Raw genomic sequence first — 25,042 nt, forward strand, 5'->3', positions numbered from 1 at the left:
CACATTTCACATTTCGTCCACGCGGATTTCCTGTTTCGTCCGATTTCATCCCAAACCTTCCACGACGTTCACGCCGCGCGCCATCTTTTTCGTTCAGTCTTTGAATAGAAGTCGTTCGGTGAGCATCTCTTATATTTGTGTTTATTCATATATTATTACTGTACTTATTTCTGTGATTATACTGTAAACAATTCACAGTTATTTTTGTAATAACAGTATAATACTAAAGTTCGTAGTTATTTTCGTGATTGTAAAAAAACGTGTACAGCATTCATACTGTGCTTATTTTTGTGATTACTGTAAAAAATACTTATTTTTGTGCTTTAATATATTCATAATGGGTCCTAAGTGCGGTGATGGTAAAGCTAAAGGAACCCATGAGGTTCTCAATTTGCAACAAAAGCTTGACAGTCAAATTTAATGAGCAAGGCAAAATAAAGGCTCTGCTTTGACATTTGTCCATTTTTGACATTCGTCCATGCTTTGGTCCCTAACTAGACGAAAGTGCAAGGTATTCCTGTACGTCGCTCGGCTGGCCTGGGAATGCCTGGCAATTCCCCCGGAAGAGCTAGGAGTCTGTGTAGAGTAGTGTATAGTGTATAGACCACTGGACGGGTTCTGCACAGACTGTAACAACTACAGGGGCAGCTCACTCCTCAGTGTGCCGGGAAAGGTCCTGGCAAGGATTATTCATTTTTTCTGCCTTGATAGGCACACCGAGGAGAGGCTTGCGGAGCCCCAATGCGGTTTCAGGAAATGACGGTCCTGCACAGATGCCATATTTTCTGTCCTTCTGCTACAGCAGAGGTGTAGGGAATTCCAACAAGACCTACATCTCTGCTTTATTGACCTGGTCAAGGCCTATGATACCATCAGTAGGCCTGGGCTCTGGTTTGTCCTTTGTGCTTTCGGAGTGCCTGACCCTCTGCTCACGATCATTAAGGACCTTCATGATGGTGAGCGGGCCCGGGTGGCCGGGAGTCAGAGCCATTCCCTGTACACCCTGGGGTGCGACAGGGATGTCCTCTTGCTCCCACATTATTTAACATCTATTTTGACCACGTAGTTCGTGAAGCCCTCGAAAGCTGTACCGGAGGAATTTCCATCTGATACTGATACAATGGGAGGCTGATCGATGCCTGGGTGCGGTCAAGGGATGGCTCCCTATTGCTCAACCACGTTATGTATGCCGATGATCTGGCAATTGCTGCTCACTCAGAGGAGGCGTTGGAGGCGCTGTTGCTGAACCTAGAGCTTGCCACTAAGAGGTGGGGCCTTACCATCAGCCCCACCAAAACTAAGCAACTGCCTGGGTATTTTGTACCATTGGAAACTCCACCCCTACAACTCCCAATTGGTGATGGGGCAGTTGTGGAGAGAGTGGAGAGTTTCCCATACCTGGGCAGTGTGCTCATGACCGGCTCCGGTTTAACAGCAGAGGCCTCACTCTGAATCAGTCTAGCAGCATTATCTTTTCATCGGTTGCGTAATGCTGTGTGGAAGCTACCTGGTCTATCTCTCCGCAGTAAGCTTCAGGTCTTCTCAGCGACAGTCATCCCTCCCTTCTCTACGCTTGCGAAACGTGGACTCCTCTAATGGAACATCTTCGCCGGTTAGAAATATTTAGGCTGGCCTGCCTACGTTCCATTCTGGGTTTAACCAGGCTGGATTGTGAGTAGCTCACAAATCCTTCAAAGATCTGGACAAAGTCCCATCGAGGAGCTCCTCCGGCAGGCAAGGCTGCGTTGGCTGGGTCATGTAGCCCACATGCCCAGCCACCGCATGCCTAAACAGCTTTTGTTCGAGTGGATCGAGGGGGCTAGACGGGCACGGCATGGGCTAGAGAAGGGATGGTGTGATGTGGTACAGGAGGACGTGGAGCTGAGTGGACTTGCGGATGACTGGTACCAGTGGTGTCAAGATCGGCCTCTGTGGAGGAGGCTCGTGAAGGATGCTACTGGGCAGTTGGAGGCAGTCGCCCTCCAACAACAATGGAGGGCGGAGTGACGCCCACAACAACGAGCGGAGCGCCAGGTGCCTAAAGCACAGCAAGTTGGCACAGTAGAGGGCACAGGTGGTGCATCAGCCAGTCGACCAGTGGCACCTGGGTCTGCCCCGTGACCTCCTCCCAGCGGGCGTTCAACACTTCACGTGACCTCATGGTACACAAAGCCTGGCACAAGCGTCGTGGTGACGTCACCACCACTTAGTGGCGAATGGCGGTTGTTATAGTGTATAGTGCAGTAGTGTATAGTAGTGTAGTGTATATTGTAGTCGTGTATTGTAATGCATAGTAGTGTATAGTCGTGTATAGTGTATAGCAGTGTCTAGTGTAGTAGTGCGAGAGTCCTTCGCCAGGGAAAGGGACGTCTGGACTGCCCTACTCAACATGTTGCCATCGCAACCCTCACCAGGACAAGCGGACTGAGAAACGAACCTATGACAAAGGGACGTACGTCTTTCTTGTGTTCATTTGCAATCTTGGGGTTTCGGTGAAAGGCTACAATACTCGTGGAGCCAAACATTACGGAGATACTCCACTTGCCGGCATAATGGGCTGCCCTGTTGTGTGGTATTTTTCTTTCGATTTAAAGCTTTCGTGACTGCAAGGATTCATCTTCTTTGGTTCTTTCGGTAGAGTCACGTAGAATGAGAAAAAAAATAATAAAATAAAATAAGACAATAAAATTCTCACGACGTTTCGGCCACAACACAAGCAGCCTTCATCCTGACAGTTCTGTTCTTTCACCTGATGAAGGCTGTTTGTGTTGTGGCCGAAACGTCGTGAGAATTTTATTGCCTTATTTTATTATTTTATTCTCATTCTACGTGACTTTACCGAAAGAACCAAAGAAGATGGTATTTTTCTGTTATTTGGCGGCTATAAAATGTCCCTACAATAAGCCACTCTGTTAAGCTATCATTCATGGCCAGGTCGCTATAGCTCAGTGGGCCTTACCTGGTAAAATCAAGATAGTTTAGTTTTAGTTTAAAATGGGCTGCCTTGTTTTTATTTTTACTGCATTTTCTTTTGGCGTGACATTCATTGTTTTGCTGCTCCTAATATATCACCATCTGCCAATAATTCCGTGATAATGCAATTTTTTTTCAAATAAAGCCTCCATTCAGCCTCGAGAAACGTTTTCAGCACGATTTGTAATACTTCACGGCAATCGTCTGTTTGATCTCCCTTGCAAAAGCGTTCACTAATTTCAAAATCTATTTTAAAAGCGCTCCCATTCCGTTGATTATGGGCCTTCCAATCTTGTAAATTTCTTAAATATGTTTTGCATGTCCCATGTATCATTAGAGCAACACAAATCATACCACCCACCACCGCTTCCTCCATACATCCACATGTCCTATAAAATTTAAACCAATTTAAATTTCAGGGGTTGGTGGTGATGATCATTACCGGCATTGGTCCTCCGAGTGATTGAAACTGCTGCCGGCTGCTGCTAATCTGAAAAATTATTTTAGGAAGCTGCTGAAGGATTTTTTTAAAATTAAAAATACATACGAAGAAGCGTCTGGCCACTGAAAAATTTATGCATGCGGACGGTGCTAAGAGTTTCATGGCAGAATAGGGTGATTATGATTTTATGTTACCAATAAAAGCCTCACCGACGAGTCCAAATGACTAATTTCCTTTTTAGAACACGTTGAACGTTTGTGTGACATTGACTGTGTGTGTCACGCATCTCCCTGCCCCCCGCCTCCCCTGAGATGTTCTATCCCCCCCCCCCCCTTTAAGGTGTGCAGCAGTGGGGAGATGTTAACTGCCTCGTCTGGTATACAGGTCGTGGGTTCAATCCCGATCCGCACGCCTCTATATTTGGAGTTTGGATGTTCTCCGCGTGGTCACGTGGAATTTGTCTGGCTCCTCCGGTTTTTCCCTCCAGATTTAGAAACATGCGTTCAGAGCATTGGATGCTATAAATTTCCACATGACAAGCCACTTTGCTATACAGTTCAGTGGGCCATACCTGGCAAATAAAATAGTAAACAGTCAAATAGTTAAACAAGGATGACTACCACCATCTCCTGACCACCCCGAAGCCCCCGCGGGTTTGGGAGTTTCACAGATCTCGACGTGGTCCATTAACCTTTGCCCCCAAAGCGTTGGATCACAGGCATCTCCACCGCGACCACGCCTGGGAAAGCAACTTATAAGTTACTCCATTTCTCATTTGAGCAGCGAGCCACTGCCTGTCGACACGTGGTTTAAACGTTTCAATTTAATCCACCTTTTGTCAATGGCCCAGCCATGATATCTAGCAATTAGCTACGAAGTGCATGTTAAAGACGCCATAACATCCTTTGTGGATGTAGGTTATCATGTGCTTGAGTTGAAGGCTGAAAAAAATTGCCCATAACTCAAGCCAGCTGAGAATAGCTGTGGTCAAATAAGGGCTCGACTTGCAATTCAGAGTTAAATGTAAATGCCTGCCAAGTGAAGATCGACTCAGCCCACCGTCAGTCGCGGTTGATGAATATGTAGTGACATCGCGGATGTCACTGTGTAATGCCGTCCCCAGAGAGGCACGGCGTGCGCTGTATTGACATCGCGGGTGCCACGTGGATGTGGGTGCAGTACCGGCCCTAGAGGGGCTCGGTGAGCGCTGACTGACAGCGCTGGATGGCACCACGCTCTGCGTGCAGTGCCGACCCCTACAGGATAGGGTGTTAGAGTGCCATCCATGGGAATGGGGTTACTAAGGGCCATGGCACTCTGGCTGAACCAGAAGGACACGTGACCGGTAATGTCTACACAGGACCCCCAGGTGGGGGCTAGGGCTGGTCCCGTGTCAGGGCTGAGATCCTGCTCGAGGATTCTAGAAGGTGGTCGTGGCTAAGGGCGGAGCCAGCCACACCACGGAGGATATAAGCCGGGTCCCCAAGAGGGACCGGTTGCTGGTGTTATCCTGAAGAATCTACGTTCTACGTCCTACAAGAGTCACCAACACGTGGACCTGGACCCGGACCCAAGCTGGGGTCCTGTCCATTGTAGCTACTCCCAGTGTCATTAGTGTAGTGAGCCTGGTGGTCCATCACCATAGGTTGTTAATGTGTTAAGGGGCAGTTACCCCATGTGTTGGTATCAATAAATGCGTTGCCTCCACAGAGTACGTCTGCGACTCCGTTAAACTCACTACAAATACCGCGCTGTGGGGAAGGCAGCGATAGCCTGGGCCCTGCCAAAGCAGTGCGCAGTATCTCACCCTCGGGTCAGCGCTGCCAGTGGAGGTGAGTGCTGCCCGATGCTCGTTTGGGACTAGGCCTCGGCAAGGTAAAAGGTAAAAACAACGAGCCTACCTTTACCCTACCTTTTCACAATACAATCACTCTACCCTACCTTTTACCCTTTAGCAAGTAAGGTAAAAGGTAAAAACAACGAGCCTACCTTTACCCTACCTTTTACCCATACACATGAAAAAGGTTTATAACGGTAAATGCTAGGCAGAGCGCTTTATTCATATAGAATACTCTCGATTACAATTTTACACGCTTGTCGTTCTTGTTGTTGTTCTTGTATCCTCAAATCTTGTAACTCAATTTTAACTCACTTCCCAATGTCGTATCGACTGCAAACTTGGTATACTTATGTCATACTGATGACAATAATATAATCTTCTTTGGTTCTTTCGGTAAAGTCACGTAGAATGAGAATAAAATAAGTAAATAAAACAATCTAATTCTCACGACGTTTCGGCCACAACACAAGTGGCCTTCAGGTGAAAGGAACAAACATGTCGGGACGACAGAGCTACAATGAACGCTGCTAAGATTCGCAGCGTCTTTTAAGCTGGTTGAGAGAAGTGAGGCACCTTGACAAAGGGGTTTACAAATCAAACAGGAGAATTTAGCATTGAAATAACTGAGGGATTAGCTTGTGACTGGTCACAGAAATAGCTTTGTTAAAGTCAAAGCCTACACATCCACAGAGGCACCTAGTGCATGGACGCCAAAGGGGCTGCAACAGCTCAACTATCATACAGTAAACCGATGTGAAAAAAACCCAAGTCTAAATTACATCAATATAATAAATGTATTCAATATATTCATCATGTCGTCCCGACAGGTTTGTTCCTTTCACCTGAAGGCCACTTGTGTTGTGGCCGAAACGTCGTGAGAATTTTATTGTTTTATTTTATTTTATTCTCAATTCTACGTGACTTTACCGAAAGAACCAAAGAAGATGAATCCTTGCAGTCACAAAAGCTTTAAATCTAAAAATACTATATTCATAAAAATTTAAATATATATTTTTAAACATTCTTTTGTATATGTTATGTTTCGGCTTGGGTCTAATTGTCCACGCTCGGCTCACGTTGGCTGTAAATCACCACGGGCCCCTTACGTTGTGGCAAGCTTCGGGGCCACTTCCTGGAGTCGTGGAGTTCTGCCACAACTAGTACAGTACATTTCATTAAAGCGTGTTTTTAAAAAAAAAGTTTTTTTAAATATTTATTAAATGGAGGCCACGGACTGCGCCACGGAGCTTTTAGCGGTAAACAAGGCACCGTATTTACCGGGGTAATACTTCACGCTACCTTTACCCTACCGGGTAATTCTTCCAAGCTACCTTTACCCTACCCTTTACCTTACCCCTTGGCATGTCGACGCCTTTACCCTTTTACCCGGTAAAAAGGGTAAATTACCTTACCTTGCCGAGGCCTATTTGGGACGCACATCAAGGTTTGATTAGGTCTCTTTACAAAAAAAGTAATCTCAAGGAGCTCTTGTCTAAACGAAGGACACTGATACGTATCATTAAACGAAATGTAAGTGTGGATGGAATGAACAAAGGTTGCATTTAGTTTTTTGTTGTTGTAAAATTTGCACAAATTACTACCTGTTGTATTCAATGTCTTTTAGAGAGCAACTGTCGCGGGTGTTTCAGGTGATGAAGTGTACACGGAATCTTTTCATGCAAGCGTGACACACCCTCACCCCCTCCATATGCAGTGGTTCATTCCACAATGCCCTCCAGGGTGCACAGCAATAATTGTGGAGTATACCATGTAAAGCAATCGTATAGGGGTTTAATTTTATTCTTAAAAACTGCCTATAACTTTCTTGAGTCACATACGCTTACAAAGCTTAGCGTACAAAATCTTGACACTGCATACCAATAGTTTTTTTTCTGTTTGTATCTTTAAACGTGGCACACACAGATGAACATAAACCCATAAATGTGATTACAAAAATAAATTCCACAGTAAACCAACGATCGATTACCAGGAATAACAAAGACTACGGTTATATATTTTCCTTTCGTTAAGTGTTGCGATAACTGTGGCATACACACGCACAACGCCGGGTCATTTATTGCACTTTGCTGGCACTGAAAACGTCACGGGTGCAGCGACACTGACACTGGCGGGCGAAGTGAGGGTACCACTTGATGCAGCCCAATCGGTGAATTCCTTGTCGAGCCATGCTGAGACTGAACCAACGAGATGTGAACGCGACAACGAACGCGGGCCGGTTTCACAAAACGAGATTTCTCCTCGCGAGTCCGTGCAAGGTTTGCAACAACGCCCAGCACTCTCAGTACAACTACATGAGTCGGATCCGCCGTGCTCATTTTTGTCGAATATTGGAGGGGGTTAGGAGGGGGAGCGGGGGAGGGGGGGGTGCTTTATAAAGAGATAAAGGTACAGCCCTTGAAATTGCTTTGCTCACGCTGCTGCTGGTGGACGGGGCCTCCACTGGAGGCAGCTCTAGAGAGCACCTCCAGAGGGCATTTTGACAGAAGTCTCGAGAGAGAGGTGGGAGTGTGCGCGTGTGTCCCCCACCCCCCAACTACACGTGACATGTCAATAGACTGTGGTGTGGCGAACCCAATCACACTGTTGAGTGGACAGAGGAGAGCGGTTTTAAAGCAAAATAAACTTGCACCATTGTTTCAACGTCCCAACAAGAGATCATATCGAATCGATGATCTCTTGCCTTGCAAGTACCCGTGTGCGGACCATAACACCACAGCAGAATTTCAATTAAAAAATATTGTGGTGGTGGGGGTGGGTATATACTTCTTGGGTTAACGTGACGTTGCTGGCACACACGCAAATGGCTGTGCCAGTGTACAATGAGCCAGCATCACTGACGTCATGGGTTGGATTCCTGGACACAATTGGGGCTGGCACCGCTGGCACCGCTGGCTTCTGCTGGAGTCTGGGTTCCAGCAGCCCGTGATTAAAGCAAGTCCCCGAGGGTAGCGGAGTCGATGGTCCTTAGATCAGTCACCAACGACAACGATAAAGCAAGCAAATCAAAACGTACCTCCCCCCCCCCCCACTTAATGTGGTGTTTGATGATGATGTTGGTTTGGAACAAATAAAAAAAAACCCTACGTGGTGGAGTATCATTTGACAGTTGGTTAAAGAAAGACAGCCAAAAAAGCCCCACAAGAACTGCCCAGGAATCACGGAACGTAGGAACAACATTGGGCAAACGTTGCACCATTGTTTCAACGCCCCAACAGGAGATCAGCGGAGGCCCCGTCCGCCAGCAGAAACGTTGGTCCAATGGTTACAACCACATGCCAACGTTGGGTGCCGCCTTGCGGGAAACGTATCTACGCGTGTGTCCGAAGCCTCCCAACACCATTGTGCATTTTCGTTCGTGAGCAAGTCAGAATTTAAAGTCGCTGCCACGATGTCTCCCACACGTACGGAACGGTGCAGCTGTAGCGCCATCCAGTGGTGTGGCGGCATTCGCTGGAGTCATCTCCCGCTCGAGTGACCCCGAGGCCATCCAGAGCCGTTCCTAGAGTAAGCGCGAATTGGGGCGATTGCCCGGGGCCCCGCGCTTGGGGGGGGGCGGGCGGGCCCGCGTTTCGACGTCGCGGTTATTGGCTGTAATGGGATCCACACGGTGTGGGATTTTCCATGGGCCCTGCACCCCCCCCCCCCACCCCGTATGGACGACCCTGACAACCACAACCACATTGTGTTTGCCTACTGGGGAGCCCAGCGCCCAGAGGGGAGATTTGAAAACCAAAAATACGTCGTGGCACTTTGTTCTGCAGCTGGAACGTTGAGATTTTCCCCGGTGTAATTGGCAGCTTTATTTATTTACAGAAACAACAGAATTCAACCGCTTCTGTAAACTGATATAAGAAAAACAACGGAAATTAACAATTTATATATTGACAAAAAATGCACCTGGCTGTTGTTGATTCGTATTTTCCAGTAAAAGGGGGCTTCTAAACACAACCACACCACCTCAGGATGTCAAAGGTAAAAGCCCAGGGACCCCATGGACATTGAGTAGACCGGGGGAGAGGATAAATCCATCTTTTTAAGAGGGCTTTTTAGAGTAGTAAGCAACAAGGCGGATAGGGGATAGTAACATAAGAACATAAACATGAAGGCACATCATGCAAAGAGACAACCATAGATAGAGGCGTAAAGGGGGTGGAGGTGGGATGTGAACATTGTGGATGTCCATGTGTAACGAAGTTTCAGACTGTGGGGGCAGTGGACGAGTAAAGGAGTGGCGAACACCCACGGGATTGCCTGGAGGTGTGCTCGCTGAGCAGAGGCCTTGGGGAGAGCAGCAGAGTGAAGCGAGACGAGAGAGATTTTAAGACGGGGGTGGTAGTGAAGACGACTTGGAGACTGATTCCGGATTGGACTGAGAGCCAAGTGGAAATGACTGATCGTGGTGTCACTCTAGAGGCAGGAATGAGGCGGTAGTCTGTGCATTCTCTCTATCGACTTGTGCCACCTCATCTCGCCTCGCTTATCTCTTATGTCTCCGCTCGTCCTCTTCGTCCACAGTCTGTCGCTCGCTCTCTCTCGGTCCCTCATTCTCCCTGTGCCCAATCCGGTCTTCTGCTCTTTTCCCTCCTTGCACCCCCTCCAATGGAACAAACTTCCCCTGTTCATAACGAAGTCCCCCCCCCCCCTCCTTAACCTCCTTCCGTCCCTCTCTTCAAGCCTCACCTCTTCTCTATTGGTCATTCCCTTCCTCTTCCCTCCCCTCGTCCCTGCACTCCTTCCCATCCCTCCCATACCCTTTTGTGATCCCCACGTACCCTCTATCGCGATCCTTCATTCCTCAAGCCTGGTAGTATCTAAATCAATCCATATTGTCACGGTTTTTATCTTAACTCTGTTAAACTCCTTGAATGAAGGCGCTTTGGAGGTGATAGATTCTGGGGAGGGATGGAGGACAGGCAGAAGCAATAGCCACGACGAGAAGTGACAGCGACACGATCGGGATCTCGACAACAAACGGTGCAGGGCAAAGAAGTGGCTCAGCCATTTCTGAGCAAAAATAAAACACGGCCAGGTGCCACGCCAGCAGACTTAAAAAGTGGCCCCGCGTTCAAACAATAATACCGTGTGGACATCTGCATTAGTACGGAGCCGTGAAACGCAATACCGTCAAATGTAACCTTCAATTCGGATGACCAAAACAAAGCACGCATATGTTGCACACACACACGCACGCGGGCGCGCGCAGGTCATTAACAGGGACACGAAATAATCTATAAAAGTTTGGTTTGATAAGTTAATTCAGTTTGCATTAAAATATCATAAATAAATCGCACATACTTTTTTTTGTATAAGCCCATATACCGCTTGCTAGATTTTATTTTTGCCATATAATCGCCAAACCTCTTAACATTATTTTCGTTCAACGTTTACGTTTCAGGCGATGCACCTTGTAACGTGTCGGCATTGTTAAAACTCTCGCGTCCTTATGTACAGGAGCCTCAAAGTGCCGGATCATGTTCATGGAAGACAACTTTTCTCTCTCTCTCTCTTTCTCTTTATGCATTCAGTTGTAATCAAGGTTGAACGATGGTTAAATATAGTTGCGTTAATAACGTTTAAACATGCCAGAATTATATGCAGTGGTGCGGAGATAAAACCCTGGACGAGTGGGCGAAACCGCGGAGTGAAAGGGGAGGCGGGGAGGCACGGCGAGTCAACTGATCGAATGGGCCCCAAGGGAGGTGAGGGAGTTTTGAGGCCACGGACTTGCCAATTGTCTTGAGCGCGACCACGGCAATAATCTTAAAATTCACCACGCTCGGAGGAGCATGGGGCGGTGCTGGTTTCCCCCTTAGCAGTTCCCGAGTCGGTCGTAGAAATTCCACATGTTGTATGACGGGACCACTACTGTCAATAATGACGAAGACGGTCCGCTCGTAGAGGTATCCACCGCTCAGTGCTCATTCGAGCAAATGGAAATTGAAGTTAGGTATCAGCTGCATTACCGTAAGGTGTAAATGCATCCTTGCATACTGCTTGGTAGCTAAAATAAAGCATCACCATTGTTGACGTTGTTGTTAGAGTTGCATTGCGAATGTCCAATGTTGTACCAGAGTGTTAACAATTCACATTTGGATTTGCAAGTCGGGCGACGCGTCAACGAATGCATCCAGATGCACTCCGTAGGGTTGATTTACAGAGTACCTCCCCTCTCATCTCCGGCACAACAGCAGCACTGTTATCCCAAAAGTAACGCCTCCTCTCCGTTGTTTATGAAACGAGGAGCAAGCTCGTGGCCTCGCAAGGGCTTCAAACGTGCTCCTTGTTAGCGTCGCCTTCATCCTCATTCGTGGCCCCACCGATCTCTGATACGGGGACTCCTCCACTTACGAACACTCGACTTAGGAACTTTCAGAGATATGAACAATCCTGGTCCGTGTGTCCAGTTGCCCTGTTCGGACCGAGATACGCAAGTTCAACCGCTGCGCAACAGACGGTGGTGGTGGCACCTACATCTGTAGAACATGAAGAACCAGTGGCATCTACAGGGAATTATGCAACTTTTAAAGTCATTCCCCGTGTTTAGTGTACATGTCGTGCAGCATGTTTGGAATCGACAGGAGTAAAGTTGGACTTACGAACAAATCGACTTACGTACAGACCTCTGGAACCTAACTCGTTCGTAAGTAGAGGAGTCCCTGTATATCCCCCTACAGCCCCTCCCATCGCTCCTTACAGCCCCACATTTTCAGGTGGAACAGACACCAACACTTCAATAGTCGCAGCACTCTGTGTGTACGGATTCTGGGCGGCACACGGTACACGCAAAGGTGTGGACTATGGGAGTTGTGCATCTTTCCGCCACCCTCTCGCTTATTTCGCTAAATTCAGGCAGATGGCGGAAAACAAGGGGGCCGCTGATTGGACATTGCGACGAGTACATTGGTGATATGCGTATGAAGCAGAGAGTGGCAAGAATCAAATTCTTCACAGCTCGATTCCACCGCTGATCAAATTCCTGTCCACTCTTTGTTCAGTTTACCCAGTGCCCCACTGCGCTAACAACAAGAAAACAACGCTCGGCTCTTTCGAGGACGTTCTCAATCGGTGGCATGCTTCCATTCGTCCATGCATTACTTCTGGGCTAACGCCTACTGCGTCGACGCTCCCTCAACCCCCTCTCCCACCGTCCCGCGGCGCAGCCCACGATCAGCGCCCACGGTCACGACCGCCGCGGCGTCCGATGGCTCAAATGGCAGAGGGTGTCAGTGTTGGGGGGAGTAACGGATTTTAGTGTAATCACATCGGCCAGTTTCGGTAAACCCGTATTCACGCCCAGTGGCTGCCATTACTTCGGTCGGTTACTTTTTTTTGTTATGATTTGCGTTTAATTATATTCGTGCGATGTGGGGAATGTACGCGGTCGGCAGCATTAGGTTATTGCAGAGACAGCGGCAGCCAATAATGCACACGTGATCACGATACACAGACTCCAGTCGTGGCATAGATGTCGTTAATTCTGTGATGCAAACGGCGCGTTGAAATCAAATCCCAGCGAGGGCTCAAATGATAACGTCCTCTCTCTGGGAGGTGGTGATGGCGGGGGGGGGGGGGGTCTATAAAATCGGTACAACTTTGTGCGAAGTCAACAGTGGTTGTCATACGGATAGCCTGGTCCTCTGCCATAGGAAATGTGGAATTTCCACCGCTGGACTGCCGACACAGGCGAGCACCGCTCCGACGGCCATTCGAGCGTGGAGAGGCCACCCGCGACTTTCTGTCCCGAATCGAGTCGTGAAAGTTATCAAGCACCGCAAAGAGCCCATGGTAGACGGGATTACGTCACGTTACTTCCACAACCTCGGGCAAATCAGCTGCCGGGAAGTCGAATTACTTCGCCCCCCCCCCCCCCTAAAAAAAACAATCACAACCCCAACACTGTGCTGGAGGGGGTGTGACGGTGGGCGATGGCTGGTTCTGCGACGCACTTCGCATGCAAGGATGGGGTGGCTGGGAGGGTGGACGCGGATTCCGGTGCAGAGGAGAGTGTTTTTTTTGGTTCAGCATGCAGACAAAAGTCTTCCAAAGCGCCCGCTCAGTTCTGGAGCTCCGAGCTGGCACGCAAAGTGCAGTCCCCCGGTTTATTACACAAAGCAGCATTTGCAAATCTTCTGTCCAGAGGGTGCCGCGGGGGTGGATTTTTTTTTGCACGTTTACAAACGACGACGCACCAAGAACAAGGAGGGGGGGGGGGAGAATAAATAAAAGTTATCCTTCGCTGTTGAAATTCCGTGAAAGAGTTCATTTGTTTGCGACTTTGACAGTTTTTTTTAATTGACCTGCTTGGCTTCCTTAGGAAAATGCCCACTGTTGTTTGTATTTATAACTTCTCCGCTCCTCCGTCTGCATACAAATTGCTTTATTTACAGTTTTTTTCTTTTTACCCAGTGATTACAACTTGAGTTATTCTCTCATTGGTGTTGTGGTCCGGTGTTGACACATTGCAGACTTAAAGTGCACAATACTCTTCGAATGGGAATCTTAATCCTGTCCTGCGACCACTGGGACTTCACAGGCTCGGCTGTCGTTGGGGTCTAGACCAATGAGACGGGTTTGTGTTGTTCCTTAATCGCGGTATTTCTTCTTTCACATCTTAAACAAAGTCTCTCCTTTCTTGTTGATAGGGGTGACTTTGGAAGCACTTACAAGTGCTAGGTATTGCTTAAAAAAGCCACACATTAGTTATCTGTGTGCCCGATAGGCAGTGTGTGTGTGTGTGCACCGTATATACACGTGTATGTGCGAAATTGTGTGTGCACGTGTAAAGACAATGTACGAGTGTGTTTTGCACACCGCCTTACAATCTCAACGATCTGGGTCTGATGGCATTCCATGATGCACAATAGCTGTGTCAACACTGATATCTAAAGCTGGCCTAAGTTGAGTACCCGGTGCAGTGGCATCATCGAAGAGAGCAATGAGGAGACGAGAGGAGGCCCGGCATGCGTGTCGCTGGCCACCGCCATTTCCTCACTCGTGCCTTGCCGGCAACGCTTGCACCCAACAGTCTATAAGGCTAAACGAGACGGACATCCGCGCGTGTGCATCGTTACATTTAGGCTACGTGTCACATGCAGACAAAAGTCCATCGTTTAAAAATCTCCCGTAAAACATCAACACCGATTCCTTCCTCTGATTTCTTTCGCTCGGTTCACCCCGGCGAACGGCTTGGGGAGGAGATCACGCGAGTGGAGCGCCTCGCTGAGACGCAAATAAGTTACGCACATTAACCCTCGCTGAGTAAAATAAAAACAAATGTTCACGGCTGCACCTCGATTTATAACGACTCCGCCCTCAAGCGCCGTCGGCCGGTCCTCTGCCTTCGCTCGAGGGAGACCTAGACTCCGTCGCAGCCGCTGCCATTCTCCCCATCGTCCGCCACCAAGCTTCTCCTGGACCCCGAGGCTGCCCCACCGCACGTGCCGCTCTTGACACCCAGCGAAGCCGTCCTCGGCCTCACCAGCGGATCCTCCGCCGCCGCCGCCGCCGCTTTCAGCAGCAGCAACTCGGAGAGGCTCCCGACGGAGCCGCGTCCCGCACAGCGCGGCCCTCGCACCGGCGACGGCGGCGCACCGCCGTCGCCGGGCACAGCCAACAACGACGGCGGCAGCGTGCGTCCGCGCTCACGCCCATGGCCGTCGGGACAACGCTCATTCTGCTGCTGCTGCTGCTGATGATGATGGAGCTGCTGCTGATGGAGCTGATGACTAACAGGCGGCGTCCCCGTCCTCCTCGCCAGCGACTCGTACGAAATGCAGCGTCGCCGAGCCTCCGGGGCTCCTCGCGCCGCGGTCTCCGTGGCGTCCCCCGGCGCCACGACGGTTATGAGCGGCGGCGACGGCGGCGACGGCGACGTCGGCGCTTTCCGCCACCCGATTCCGACGCAGACCTTCGAGCCGCCGCCGCCGTTGGACGCCCGCGGCGGCGAGGGCGGCGGACGGCGGGACGAGCAGCCCGTCGGCCCGTCGCGTGGGTAAACGTCCACCGAGTGGCGTCGTTGCATGCGGACGACCCGGGCCCGCTCGTGGAGGCCGCCGCCGCCCCCGGCGTGAAGCCGGCCGGCCGCCGCCGTCATCCCGTCCGCGTGAGCGTCGGGAATCAGCTCGGGTGCCGGAGGCCGGTGGAGGGCGCCGTCGGGCGAGGCTCGCGGCGACCCATCTGCGGGAGAGACGCCGCGGCTGCGTCGGCGCCCCGGAAGCTCCACGTGCCTCGGGGACCGGTCGGCAGCCGTCGCCTCCTGCGCAAGGAGGCGTTGCATCCCAGTTGACACTGCCAGGCACTCTGACCCTCGGCGCCGCCGCACTCGACACCGGTGCCACTCGCACGCGGTGGGCTGCTGAGGGCACCACTGTGAAGTATATAGAGTGGTCCAAATGTCTTGTGACCCCCCCCCCCAAAAAAAAAATGAATTGACCCTTTATATATTTTTCCGTTTGCACATTCATTTCTGTTGTAAATAAACTTTTCTTTAAAAAAAAGCATAATGGAATGGGGGTCACAAGCCATCTGGGCCACCCTGTACATGTGTGCTCTCCGCATTCACAATGCCACACACAGACCAGCGTGATGAATTACAGTCGATTTACACCCCACGAGCCGTGCGGCGTGGGAGGGGCTGGGGGGTGGAGGGGGACTGGCGGGGGGGCTCTCATCCAGCAGTGGATTAATAGAGGGCTTTACATCTACAACGCTCGCACGGATGTGCTCCCACATGGCCATTATGAGCCCAGGTTGGCACGTGATCACCGAGCGGACACGATCGTTTCGCCCTCACTTCACGTGAGGTGCCGCACGCCTGCCAATGTGTAGGTTTGAAGGGGCAAGGGTTGTTAATCGGTTAGCGAACGATTATCGTTTACGGAATCGATTATCGGTCACAGTTCAATCTTGGTAACAATCGACCCGTATGAACCGTGAGAGCGTTAACAGCGCACGGCGTGCTCAAACGTGATTGGTCGCGAGGTAGCCCATTACATGCACCATATAAGTATGTGTATATCCAGTATTAGAAAAAAATACATTGCTGTTCACTGCCTTATAAAGGCCTCATCATGCCGTGTCAGTCACGGGGCATGTTTAACCAGACTGCACCACGCCAGGCGATTATCGATGACGCAACAAGCGAAGGTAACAACCCGAACTGAAGGTGGCAGATTGCATTCTACAGCTTGAACCACACACACGGCGGTGGTGGTAGCGACGGGTGATGCATATTGACCCACTGCAATGATGGTGTTGGGGATGATGATGAAGGTGGTGTCACAGCAGGGGCACACACCTCAACCTCCTGCGTCACAGGTCCCCCACTGCGGCCACTGGCCGAGCTTGAGAGTGTCCCCTCTGCCACCGCCATGCCACAGCCTGCCGTGGAACCTGCCACAGAGGCGCAATGACATCAACATCGTCATCGGATGCAGCAGGAGCAAATGCATTATTAGCAGCAGCAAGAGCAATGATCATCAACATCAGCAACACTAACAACTTCATCATGATCAGCAACAGTATCAACTGCATACGGATTATCATGATCATTATCATCATGAGCAGTATTAACAGTATCAATGGCACTGGTGGAATCACGATCATCAGGCTGATCGTTTGGCTTTTTGCTTTGAAGAAGAAGAAGGGACAGTTCCCAAGATGTCAGCCTATTATGCATGTTTCTGTTGCAGGGCACTGGTAATGATGAATGCGGCTATTTTTTGTTAACGTATTTATTTTCATGTGTGCCTGTGCACGACTCTCAGTGCAAGATGACGACGCCAGATCCTGCAGCTACCGCTGCACATTTGACACACGACCTCTTGGATCTGTCCAGCGACCTCTAGGACCTCTCGGATCTGTCCAGTGACTTCTCGGACATCTATTACCTGGAACATCTGTTCAGTGACCTCTAGTACCTCTAAGATCTCTCCAGTGACCTCTCGGACCTCTAGGATCTGTCCAGTGACCGCTAGGACCTCTATAATTTGTCCAGTGACCTCTAGGATCTGTCCAGTGACCTCTAGGACCTCTCGGACCTCTAGGATCTGTCCAGTGACCTATAAGACATCTAGAATCTGTCCAGTGACTGCTAAGACCTCTATAATCTGTCCAGTAACCTCTAGGATCTGTCCAGTGGTCCACAGGACCTCTCGGACCTCTAGAAGCTGTCCAATAACCTCTAGGACCTCTAGGATCTATTCAGCGGTCTCTAGAATCTGTCCAGCGGCCTCTAGAATCTGTCCAGCGGCCTCTAGGATCTGTCCAGTGACCTCCAGAATCTGCCCTCACAGTCTCCCATCATCGTAGGTCTTGTCGTCCCTTTGGTCGCCGGACTCTTGGTGACTGCTTCCAATGCCCGTCTCGGTAATTGGACCTCTCCCACCTTATGCACATGCGTATTTTGTCTAATCGCATGGGACAGCCAGGCCTTCGTCTCAGCGGTGGGATTGACAAAGGGCTGTACATTATTATTTATATTTGTCCCCTGAGCCACTCGGTCAAAGCTGCCATGGTGTAATGGTCAACCCCACCAAACCCATTCCAAAGGTCTGCATTTCCATTTGATGTCTCAGTTTAAACAATGGGGCAGGTTTCTCAGGGCCAATGTCCACGCAATCTGCAGACCGGGTTCGGTGGGGTACACACTTTTTTGAAGATGTTTGCTCGGCGTGGAACGGGGAAGCCAACAATCCTCTAGAGGAGCTCTCTGGAGCTCCTTCTCGTGGAGGCCCTGCCACCAGCAGTGGAGCGAGCAGGGCATTGCATGTCCACGCCATCGCCATTACCCTTTCCCCACCTGGAAACTTCAGATGCATCGCCTCCTCCTGGACGCTCACCTGATTTCTGAGCCGCCCGATTTGGTTCCACCTCCGGCATTCTGCTGCTCTCAGAGGCTCCCTGCTGCTGCTGCTGCTGCTGAGAGTCGGGCGTGCTCGTGAGGACATCGCTGGGCAGCGAGAGGGCTCGGCTGACCTCGACATGCCGCACCGCGGGCAGCAGCAGTGTCTGCTCCCCCAGGGTCTCGAGCCGGGGGCCTTCGTCCACGCTCTGCGGTGGGGAAGCAAATCATGCGCGCGTGCAAGCACACGCACGTCAGATATGCGCAGAGCGTGCGCGTAATGCTGCGTTGGCGGTGGCGCGCAAGCAGAAATAACGAGCACCACACATTCGTCAGTAACGCTGCCCGAAACAGGAAAACACATATAAATACATCTCTAGCGCATAGTGTGCTAACCGCATGTGCGTGTGAGTGCGTGTATGTGTGTGTGTACATGTGTGTGGCAATATTTACACAAAATATTGCCACCAGGTGTGGTTGTTGGCCACCAACGCCCTCGGCTTGCCGTGCCGGCCTTCATAGGTGCTCGCTAACAGCACTTGCCTCAACAGTCTGTTAAGGCTATACAAGGGACGTTTGTCTTTTTGTACACACGTGTGCATTGGCCATTTCGATAAACGTTCAGATATCGCGGCCAAGGCCCAGTGGTAGCGCGTTCGCCGCTTATTGTAGAGGTTCGTGGTTCGATCCGGCAGGCCGCCCTGGTTATTGCTGCCTTCGAATTAACAAGAACAGTGGTCGCGATTGGTCGCACGACGTCATTTGAGACGAGTAGCTCCAAGCTGTGTGCCGGCGTTATGGTCCGAAGTTGCCAAATTCGTAGAAGTTACCCACAAGCAACTCAAACGGTTTACACTCAGAAACATCGCCCCTTGCTGTACAACTGTGGCAGGCTGTTTCTGTGAAACACTGCGCCTTCTCGCTAGCCTCGCACTCCAAGAATGGTACGAATATCAAATGTTATAAACTAAAAACGTATGTATTTTAGTTTTATTTTACCAGCTAAAGCCCACTGAGCTGTATATAACTCTTTTTCTTTCCAGATGCGACCTGGCCAGAAATGATAGCTCAACAAAGTGGCTCATCGTGTGGATGTTTATAGCAGCCAAAAAACTCTAAACACACGTTGATTTTAATTGCAGAGGGAAAAATCCGAGTACACGGAGGAAAATCCAGGTGACTACGGGGAATGAGACATGCAAGCTCCAAATATACAGGTGACAGGTGTCAGGGTCCAGGGTCGGGATTGAACCCACGGTCTCCTGTATAGCAGGTGAGAAAGTAAACATCTTAGCACCACCAATTCACTGACCCACTCGCCACTAACCAACTCACTAGCTCGCCGGGTTCATAGCCGCGGCACGCTAACCCGCAGCGCCGCCGGTGACGATCGACAGGGGGACGCGCGACTCGCCTCCACGCTGGGCCTCCGGAACGTGAGCTCGCTGCTCAACCGGCCGGGGGGCCGAGCGGCGCGGAGCTCCAACCCTGAGCGGCGAGGGTTCGATCCCCTGCTCCCGGCCAACGCCGCCGCCGCCGCGGCGGAGGACGAGGACGCGACGCAGCGGAAGTGCGACGGGGAGAACGACGGCGACGAGACGGACGCGAGCGCCGGGTTGCCGCCGGGGTTCGCGGTCGGCACCGCGATGCCCAGGAGGTGGGCGGTGGCACTGGGCAGGCCGGAGGCGCCGATGATCCCGGCCGCGATGCGCGCCGCGTTCTCCTCCTCCTCTTCCTCGTGCGCGTCCTCGGCGCTGTCCTCCAGGTGCTTCATGAGCACGGCCACCACGACGTTGACGAGCACGAACTGCGCCGTGAGCACGAACGTCACGAAGTAGATGGGCGAGATGACGGGCAGGTAAGAGATGCACTGCCGGTCGAGGCTGCTGCACTCGCGCAGCGTGTCCTGGGCACGTGGGGGCGGGCAGGCGCGGGGAAAGAGGTGACGGTGCTGCCCTGAAATTGCGTGCTCACTCTCTGACGCGAAACTGCACCCCCCCCCCCCTTATTTACCCAGGAGGGTGTCAACAAAGTCTCAAGAGTTCGCTTTTTGTAAGGGATGTTTGACATTTAATTTCAGCGACCGTTTTTTTTTAATGCGGGAGGAATCCGGGGCACACGGATAAAACCGACCGTGCGTACAAGGGAAAGGCTAAACACAACATTCATACTGGGAGGTCAGGAGCCTGCTTGCTCTACTGCCACCGGCTGGGCACCCTGAAGCCGATCGGGTGTTGAAGTCTCACATCGCCTGGCTATTTCTGCGAAATTCTGCGCATTTAAATAAAAAGTGATTCGACTGCCATGCAGATTAAATTCATCTCTGTAACAGGGGGGGATTGGAAAAAAAAGTGCTGCCCTTAGTGTGGGAAAAATGACACTTAAATAGATTTCGGAAGTAGTTATGTGATATCTCCTTCCACTCACCATTCCCTGTCATGTGGTGGGTGCTATGCTGTATGTACAGTGAGGGAAAAAAGTATTTGATCCCCTGCTGATTGTGTACGTTTGCCCACTGACAAAGAAATGATCAGTCTATAATTTTAAAGGTAGGGTTATTTTAACAGTGAGAGACAGAATAACAACAACAAAAATCCAGAAAAACGCATGTAAAAAATGTTATAAATTGATTTGCATTTTAATGAGGGAAATAAGTATTTGACCCCCTCTCAATCAGAAAGATTTCTGGCTCCCAGGTGTCGTTTATACAGGTAACGAGCTTAGATTAGGAGCACACTCTTAAAGGGAGTGCTCCTAATCTCAGCTTGTTACCTGTATAAAAGACACTTGTCCACAGAAGCAATCAATCAATCAGATTCCAAACTCTCCACCATGGCCAAGACCAAAGAGCTCTCCAAGGATGTCAGGGACAAGATTGTAGACCTACACAAGGCTGGAATGGGCTACAAGACCATTGCCAAGCAGCTTGGTGAGAAGGTGAAAATAGTTGGTGCGATTATTCGCAAATGAAAGAAACACAGAAGAACTGTCAATCTTCCTCGGCCTGGGGCTCCATGCAAGATCTCACCTCGTGGAGTTGCAACGATCATGAGAACGGTGAGGAATCAGCCCAGAACTACACGGGAGGATCTTGTCAATGATCTCAAAGGCAGCTGTGACCATAGTCACCAAGAAAACAATTGGTAACACACTACGCCGTGAAGGACTGAAATCCTGCAGCGTCCGCAAGGTCCCCCTGCTCAAGAAAGCAGATATACATACCCTTCTGAAGTTTGCCAATGAACATCTGAATGATTCAGAGGACAACTGGATGAAAGTGTTGTGGTCAGATGAGACCAAAATGGACCTCTTTGGCATCAACTCAACTCGCCGTGTTTGGGGGAGGAGGAATGCTGCCTATGACCCCAAGAACACCATCCCCACCGTCAAACATGGAGGTGGAAACATGCTTTGGGGGTGTTTTTCTGCTAAGGGGACAGGACAACTTCACCGCATCAAAGGGACGATGGCCGGGGCCATGTACCGTCAAATCTTGGGTGAGAACCTCCTTCCCTCAGCCAGGGCATTGAAAATGGGCCGTGGATGGGTATTCCAGCATGACAATGACCCAAAACACACGGCCAAGGCAACAAAGGAGTGGCTCAAGAAGAAGCACATTAAGGTCCTGGAGTGGCCTAGCCAGTCTCCAGACCTTAATCCCATAGAAAATCTGTGGTGGGAGCTGAAGGTTCGAGTTGCCAAACGTCAGCGTCGAAACCTTAATGACTTTTAGAAGATCTGCAAAGAGGAGTGGGACAAAATCCCTCCTGAGATGTGTGTAAACCTGGTGGCCAACTACAAGAAACGTCTGACCTCTGTGATTGCCAAGAAGGGTTTTGCCACCAAGTCCTAAGTCATGTTTTGCAGAGGGGTCAAATACTTATTTCCCTCATTAAAATGCAAATCAATTCGTAACATTTTTGACATGCGTTTTTCTCGATTTTTTTTTGTTGTTATTCTGTCTCTCACTGTTCAAATAAACCTACCATTAAAATTATAGACTGATCATTTCTTTGTCAGTGGGCAAACGTACAAAATCATGTATGTTGAACTTCTTTTGCACTGTACGTAGCCAACAAACTAAACACATTGGATTGGAATCTCCGTCTCATGCTGAAGCCGCCGATATCAAAACTGGGATAGAATCGGGGCGGAGTGGGGGGGACGAGGAAGGATATAATAAAAAAAAAGACGAAAAGAATAAAGTGAGGACGGAGTCAGTCGAGTCGTGCGTGTAAAAGCTCACGCAGCTAAATTTAAAACGAGATCGTGAACACGATGCAGCCGCACAAGTGCACAAGCGCACCCAGCGATGCGACCAAAACGAACGCCTAAAACTTTCTCGCCCCTCGTTTGTCAAACCCCTCTCAATTAGGCGACAGTCGTATCCCGGCACGCGATCAATTACCCCTAACGAGCCGCCGAGCCCGATACCGGTGATGCGTCATTAATTCCAAAATATGCCTGAACCCGCTTCGCCAGGGGTGCATGTCGGGAGAGGCGCAGAGCGGTTCTGCGCCGGCAAAAAAACGAGCTGTGAGTTGCACGTTGTAAATCAGCGTGGTGGAGGCAACGACGGTTTTTTGCGACGATTTTTTATTCGTGTGTTTAGTTTGTCGTCCTTGGCCACGTACGTCGCGTAGAATTGATGAGACTAAAGAGGGTTTCGAGAGGATTTAGACGGGAGATGAAAAGAGAGAGGTTGGAAGATACGGAGATGATGAGCTGGAAAGGAGAGGAGGTGTGGGAGCGAGCGGAGAGGAGTGGGCGAGAGGAGAGAGGAGGGAGACGAGGAGGAGGAATGGGAGAGGGCGAGGAGAGGGGCACGAAAAGAGAGCGGAAGACAAATAAGAGAGGAGGAGAGAAGATGACAACAGGAGGGGACAGAATGGAAGAGGAGATGGGATTCATATTCTTGGTTCTTTCGGTAAAGTCACGTAGAAGGAAAACTATTTTATTGTTTTATATTTTTAACCAAGAATATGAATCCCTGCAGTCACGAAAGCTTTAAATCAAAATTTAGGAGATGGGATGCCAACATAGACAAAAAAGAGAGAATAGAGGAGACCGAGAGAGAGAGAGACAAGAGACGGGAGAATACCGAGATAAGATAGATTTAAGGGCGGGGGACGCCAAGGGGAAAGAAAAGAAAGAGTGCAGAGAGGAGGCAAAAAGCGAGAGGGAGAGAGAGACATTGTAAGGCAGAAGAGAGGATTGAAGCAACGCAAATAAGAGAGGGGAGGGAGGGGGGGGAGAAGCAGGGGGAGGTTAGCGGGGGTCGCGTTGGCGACACCTTCATGATGCCGTTCCAGTTGTCGCCCGTGGACACGCGGAACAGCGTCAGCAGCGCCATGCCGAAGTTCTCGAACGTGGCGTGACGGCTGAGGCCCTCGCACGGGTAGTCCTCGCAAGCTGCGGCCGGCACGCAACCACACATCCACCGCCGTGAATAGCCTCGCAAAGGCAGAGATTCCACCGTGTAGCCTCGACAGACCGCCAGGGCAAGTGCTGTTAAGCGAGCAGCCCTGAAGGGAACAGCGAAAGGGGGTGGGTGGCCAGCACCATGCTCGGTTGCCTTTGTCTCCCCAGTGGCGATGTGTAAACATCCAACCGGGCACTCGTTAGAGGCGATCTAGGGGAGGCCCATGACCGGGACAAGTTCAGATAATCGTCGCTGGTGTTGGCCATGAGCGGGAATCGAACTCGGGGTCGCCGGGCTCGTGGAACAGCGCGCCGACCACTGCGCCAACACTCCTCACACACTTTGCAGACTCGCACGTGGCTAATCTTCCAGCACTGTGGCCCACGCACACAGCTGTACTGACCATCGTGAGTAAACGTGAGCGCATATTACACGCAGTGAAGGCACGTAAGCACCAAACGGTAAGGGCAGCAAACACTGGCCCTAACAGCAAACTGAAATACATGCATCACATGTATAAATGTAAAATACAAATGATACATTCGGAGTAGTGATGACGGTGGTGGTGATTGTTGTGGTCGTGGCAATGACAGTGTTGTTTGTAAGGGTGATTACAGTGATGTTATGCGTTGTTCTTTTTGGTGGCGATTGTTGGTGGCAGATGATGTCTAAGATGCCTCTAGGAGAGGCTACAGTGATGTTAATTATGACGCTGGTGGTCGTGATCGAGAATGTGCTTACAATGTTAGCCATGGCGCTCGCAGCGTTTAATCGGTGTGATGACAATGATCATCATCCTGATAGCCGTGCTTATAATGATGTAGGTCACAATGCTGGTGATGTTAGCCACGACGGTGATGACGACGATATCATTGCTGACGACGGAGAAGGTGAATGTGGTGTCCTCACTGAGTCCTCCGAAGAGCTCCACCCCCAGAGCCGCGTAGATGAAGAAGAGGAGGAGAAAGAGAAGACCCAAGTTCCCCACCTGCAATGGACGCACACGAGTGGCGGAAATTCGACATTCCCACGACGAGGGCTAGTCTATCCTGAGAACAGCCATTATTGACAAATGTGTGCTCGTTGTGTTGACCCTGGGTGGACGATGGCTCTCCGAGTCGACCGACGAGCGGGAGTTTGAACTTGTGCCATCACGCACAAAGCGCTTGCCACAAATGAACCACAATGCCTTGCTGAGCTCGTCAAGGAGCATAAACCATCAAGCGAACTCGCAGCATCAGCGGCTTTTCGCTAGTCATCGACAAAGACGGTCGCTGCATCGCGCGGTTTCAGATGCGCTTTTTTCGGCCGTCTGGAACGCTCTTCCTTCCGATATTAGGAAGCCACTGGAGCTATGCCCTTTTAAATAATCTAGATTAAAAACCCATTTCGTTAAGAGGTATTATTTTCCGTTGAGTTTGTTGTCCTTCCCCCACACCTCCGATGTGCACGGTTGGTAACAAACGGTGCGAAAGAAGTTCAACATACACACGCACATACGAG

At 50.4% G+C, this 25,042-nt stretch overlaps 1 protein-coding gene across 4 annotated transcripts in view; it reads right to left on the reverse strand.

The window, feature by feature from the left end:
• Positions 1-7,030: 7,030 nt before the first annotated feature.
• LOC116946253 (voltage-dependent T-type calcium channel subunit alpha-1H) overlaps positions 7,031-25,042 on the reverse strand; it is a 363,323-nt gene continuing 345,311 nt past the window's right edge. For 3 of the 4 annotated variants that reach the window (XM_076069824.1, XM_032961269.2, XM_032961270.2), the window contains exons 31-36: positions 24,449-24,527; positions 23,411-23,529; positions 19,532-20,023; positions 18,116-18,326; positions 16,573-16,667; positions 7,031-15,642 (exon numbers count right to left, since the gene is read on the reverse strand). In XM_076069824.1, coding sequence (XP_075925939.1) covers positions 14,632-15,642; positions 16,573-16,667; positions 18,116-18,326; positions 19,532-20,023; positions 23,411-23,529; positions 24,449-24,527 — 2,007 coding nt within the window. In that variant the 3' untranslated portion in view covers positions 7,031-14,631. The remainder of the gene's footprint in view (positions 15,643-16,572; positions 16,668-18,115; positions 18,327-19,531; positions 20,024-23,410; positions 23,530-24,448; positions 24,528-25,042) is intronic. The other variant, XM_076069825.1, reaches the window with a different exon arrangement.

The sequence above is a fragment of the Petromyzon marinus genome, chromosome 26 (assembly GCF_048934315.1).
Source record: "Petromyzon marinus isolate PM22_M1 ecotype Great Lakes invasive population chromosome 26, UKy_Petmar_22M1.pri1.0, whole genome shotgun sequence".
NCBI lineage: Eukaryota > Metazoa > Chordata > Hyperoartia > Petromyzontiformes > Petromyzontidae > Petromyzon > Petromyzon marinus.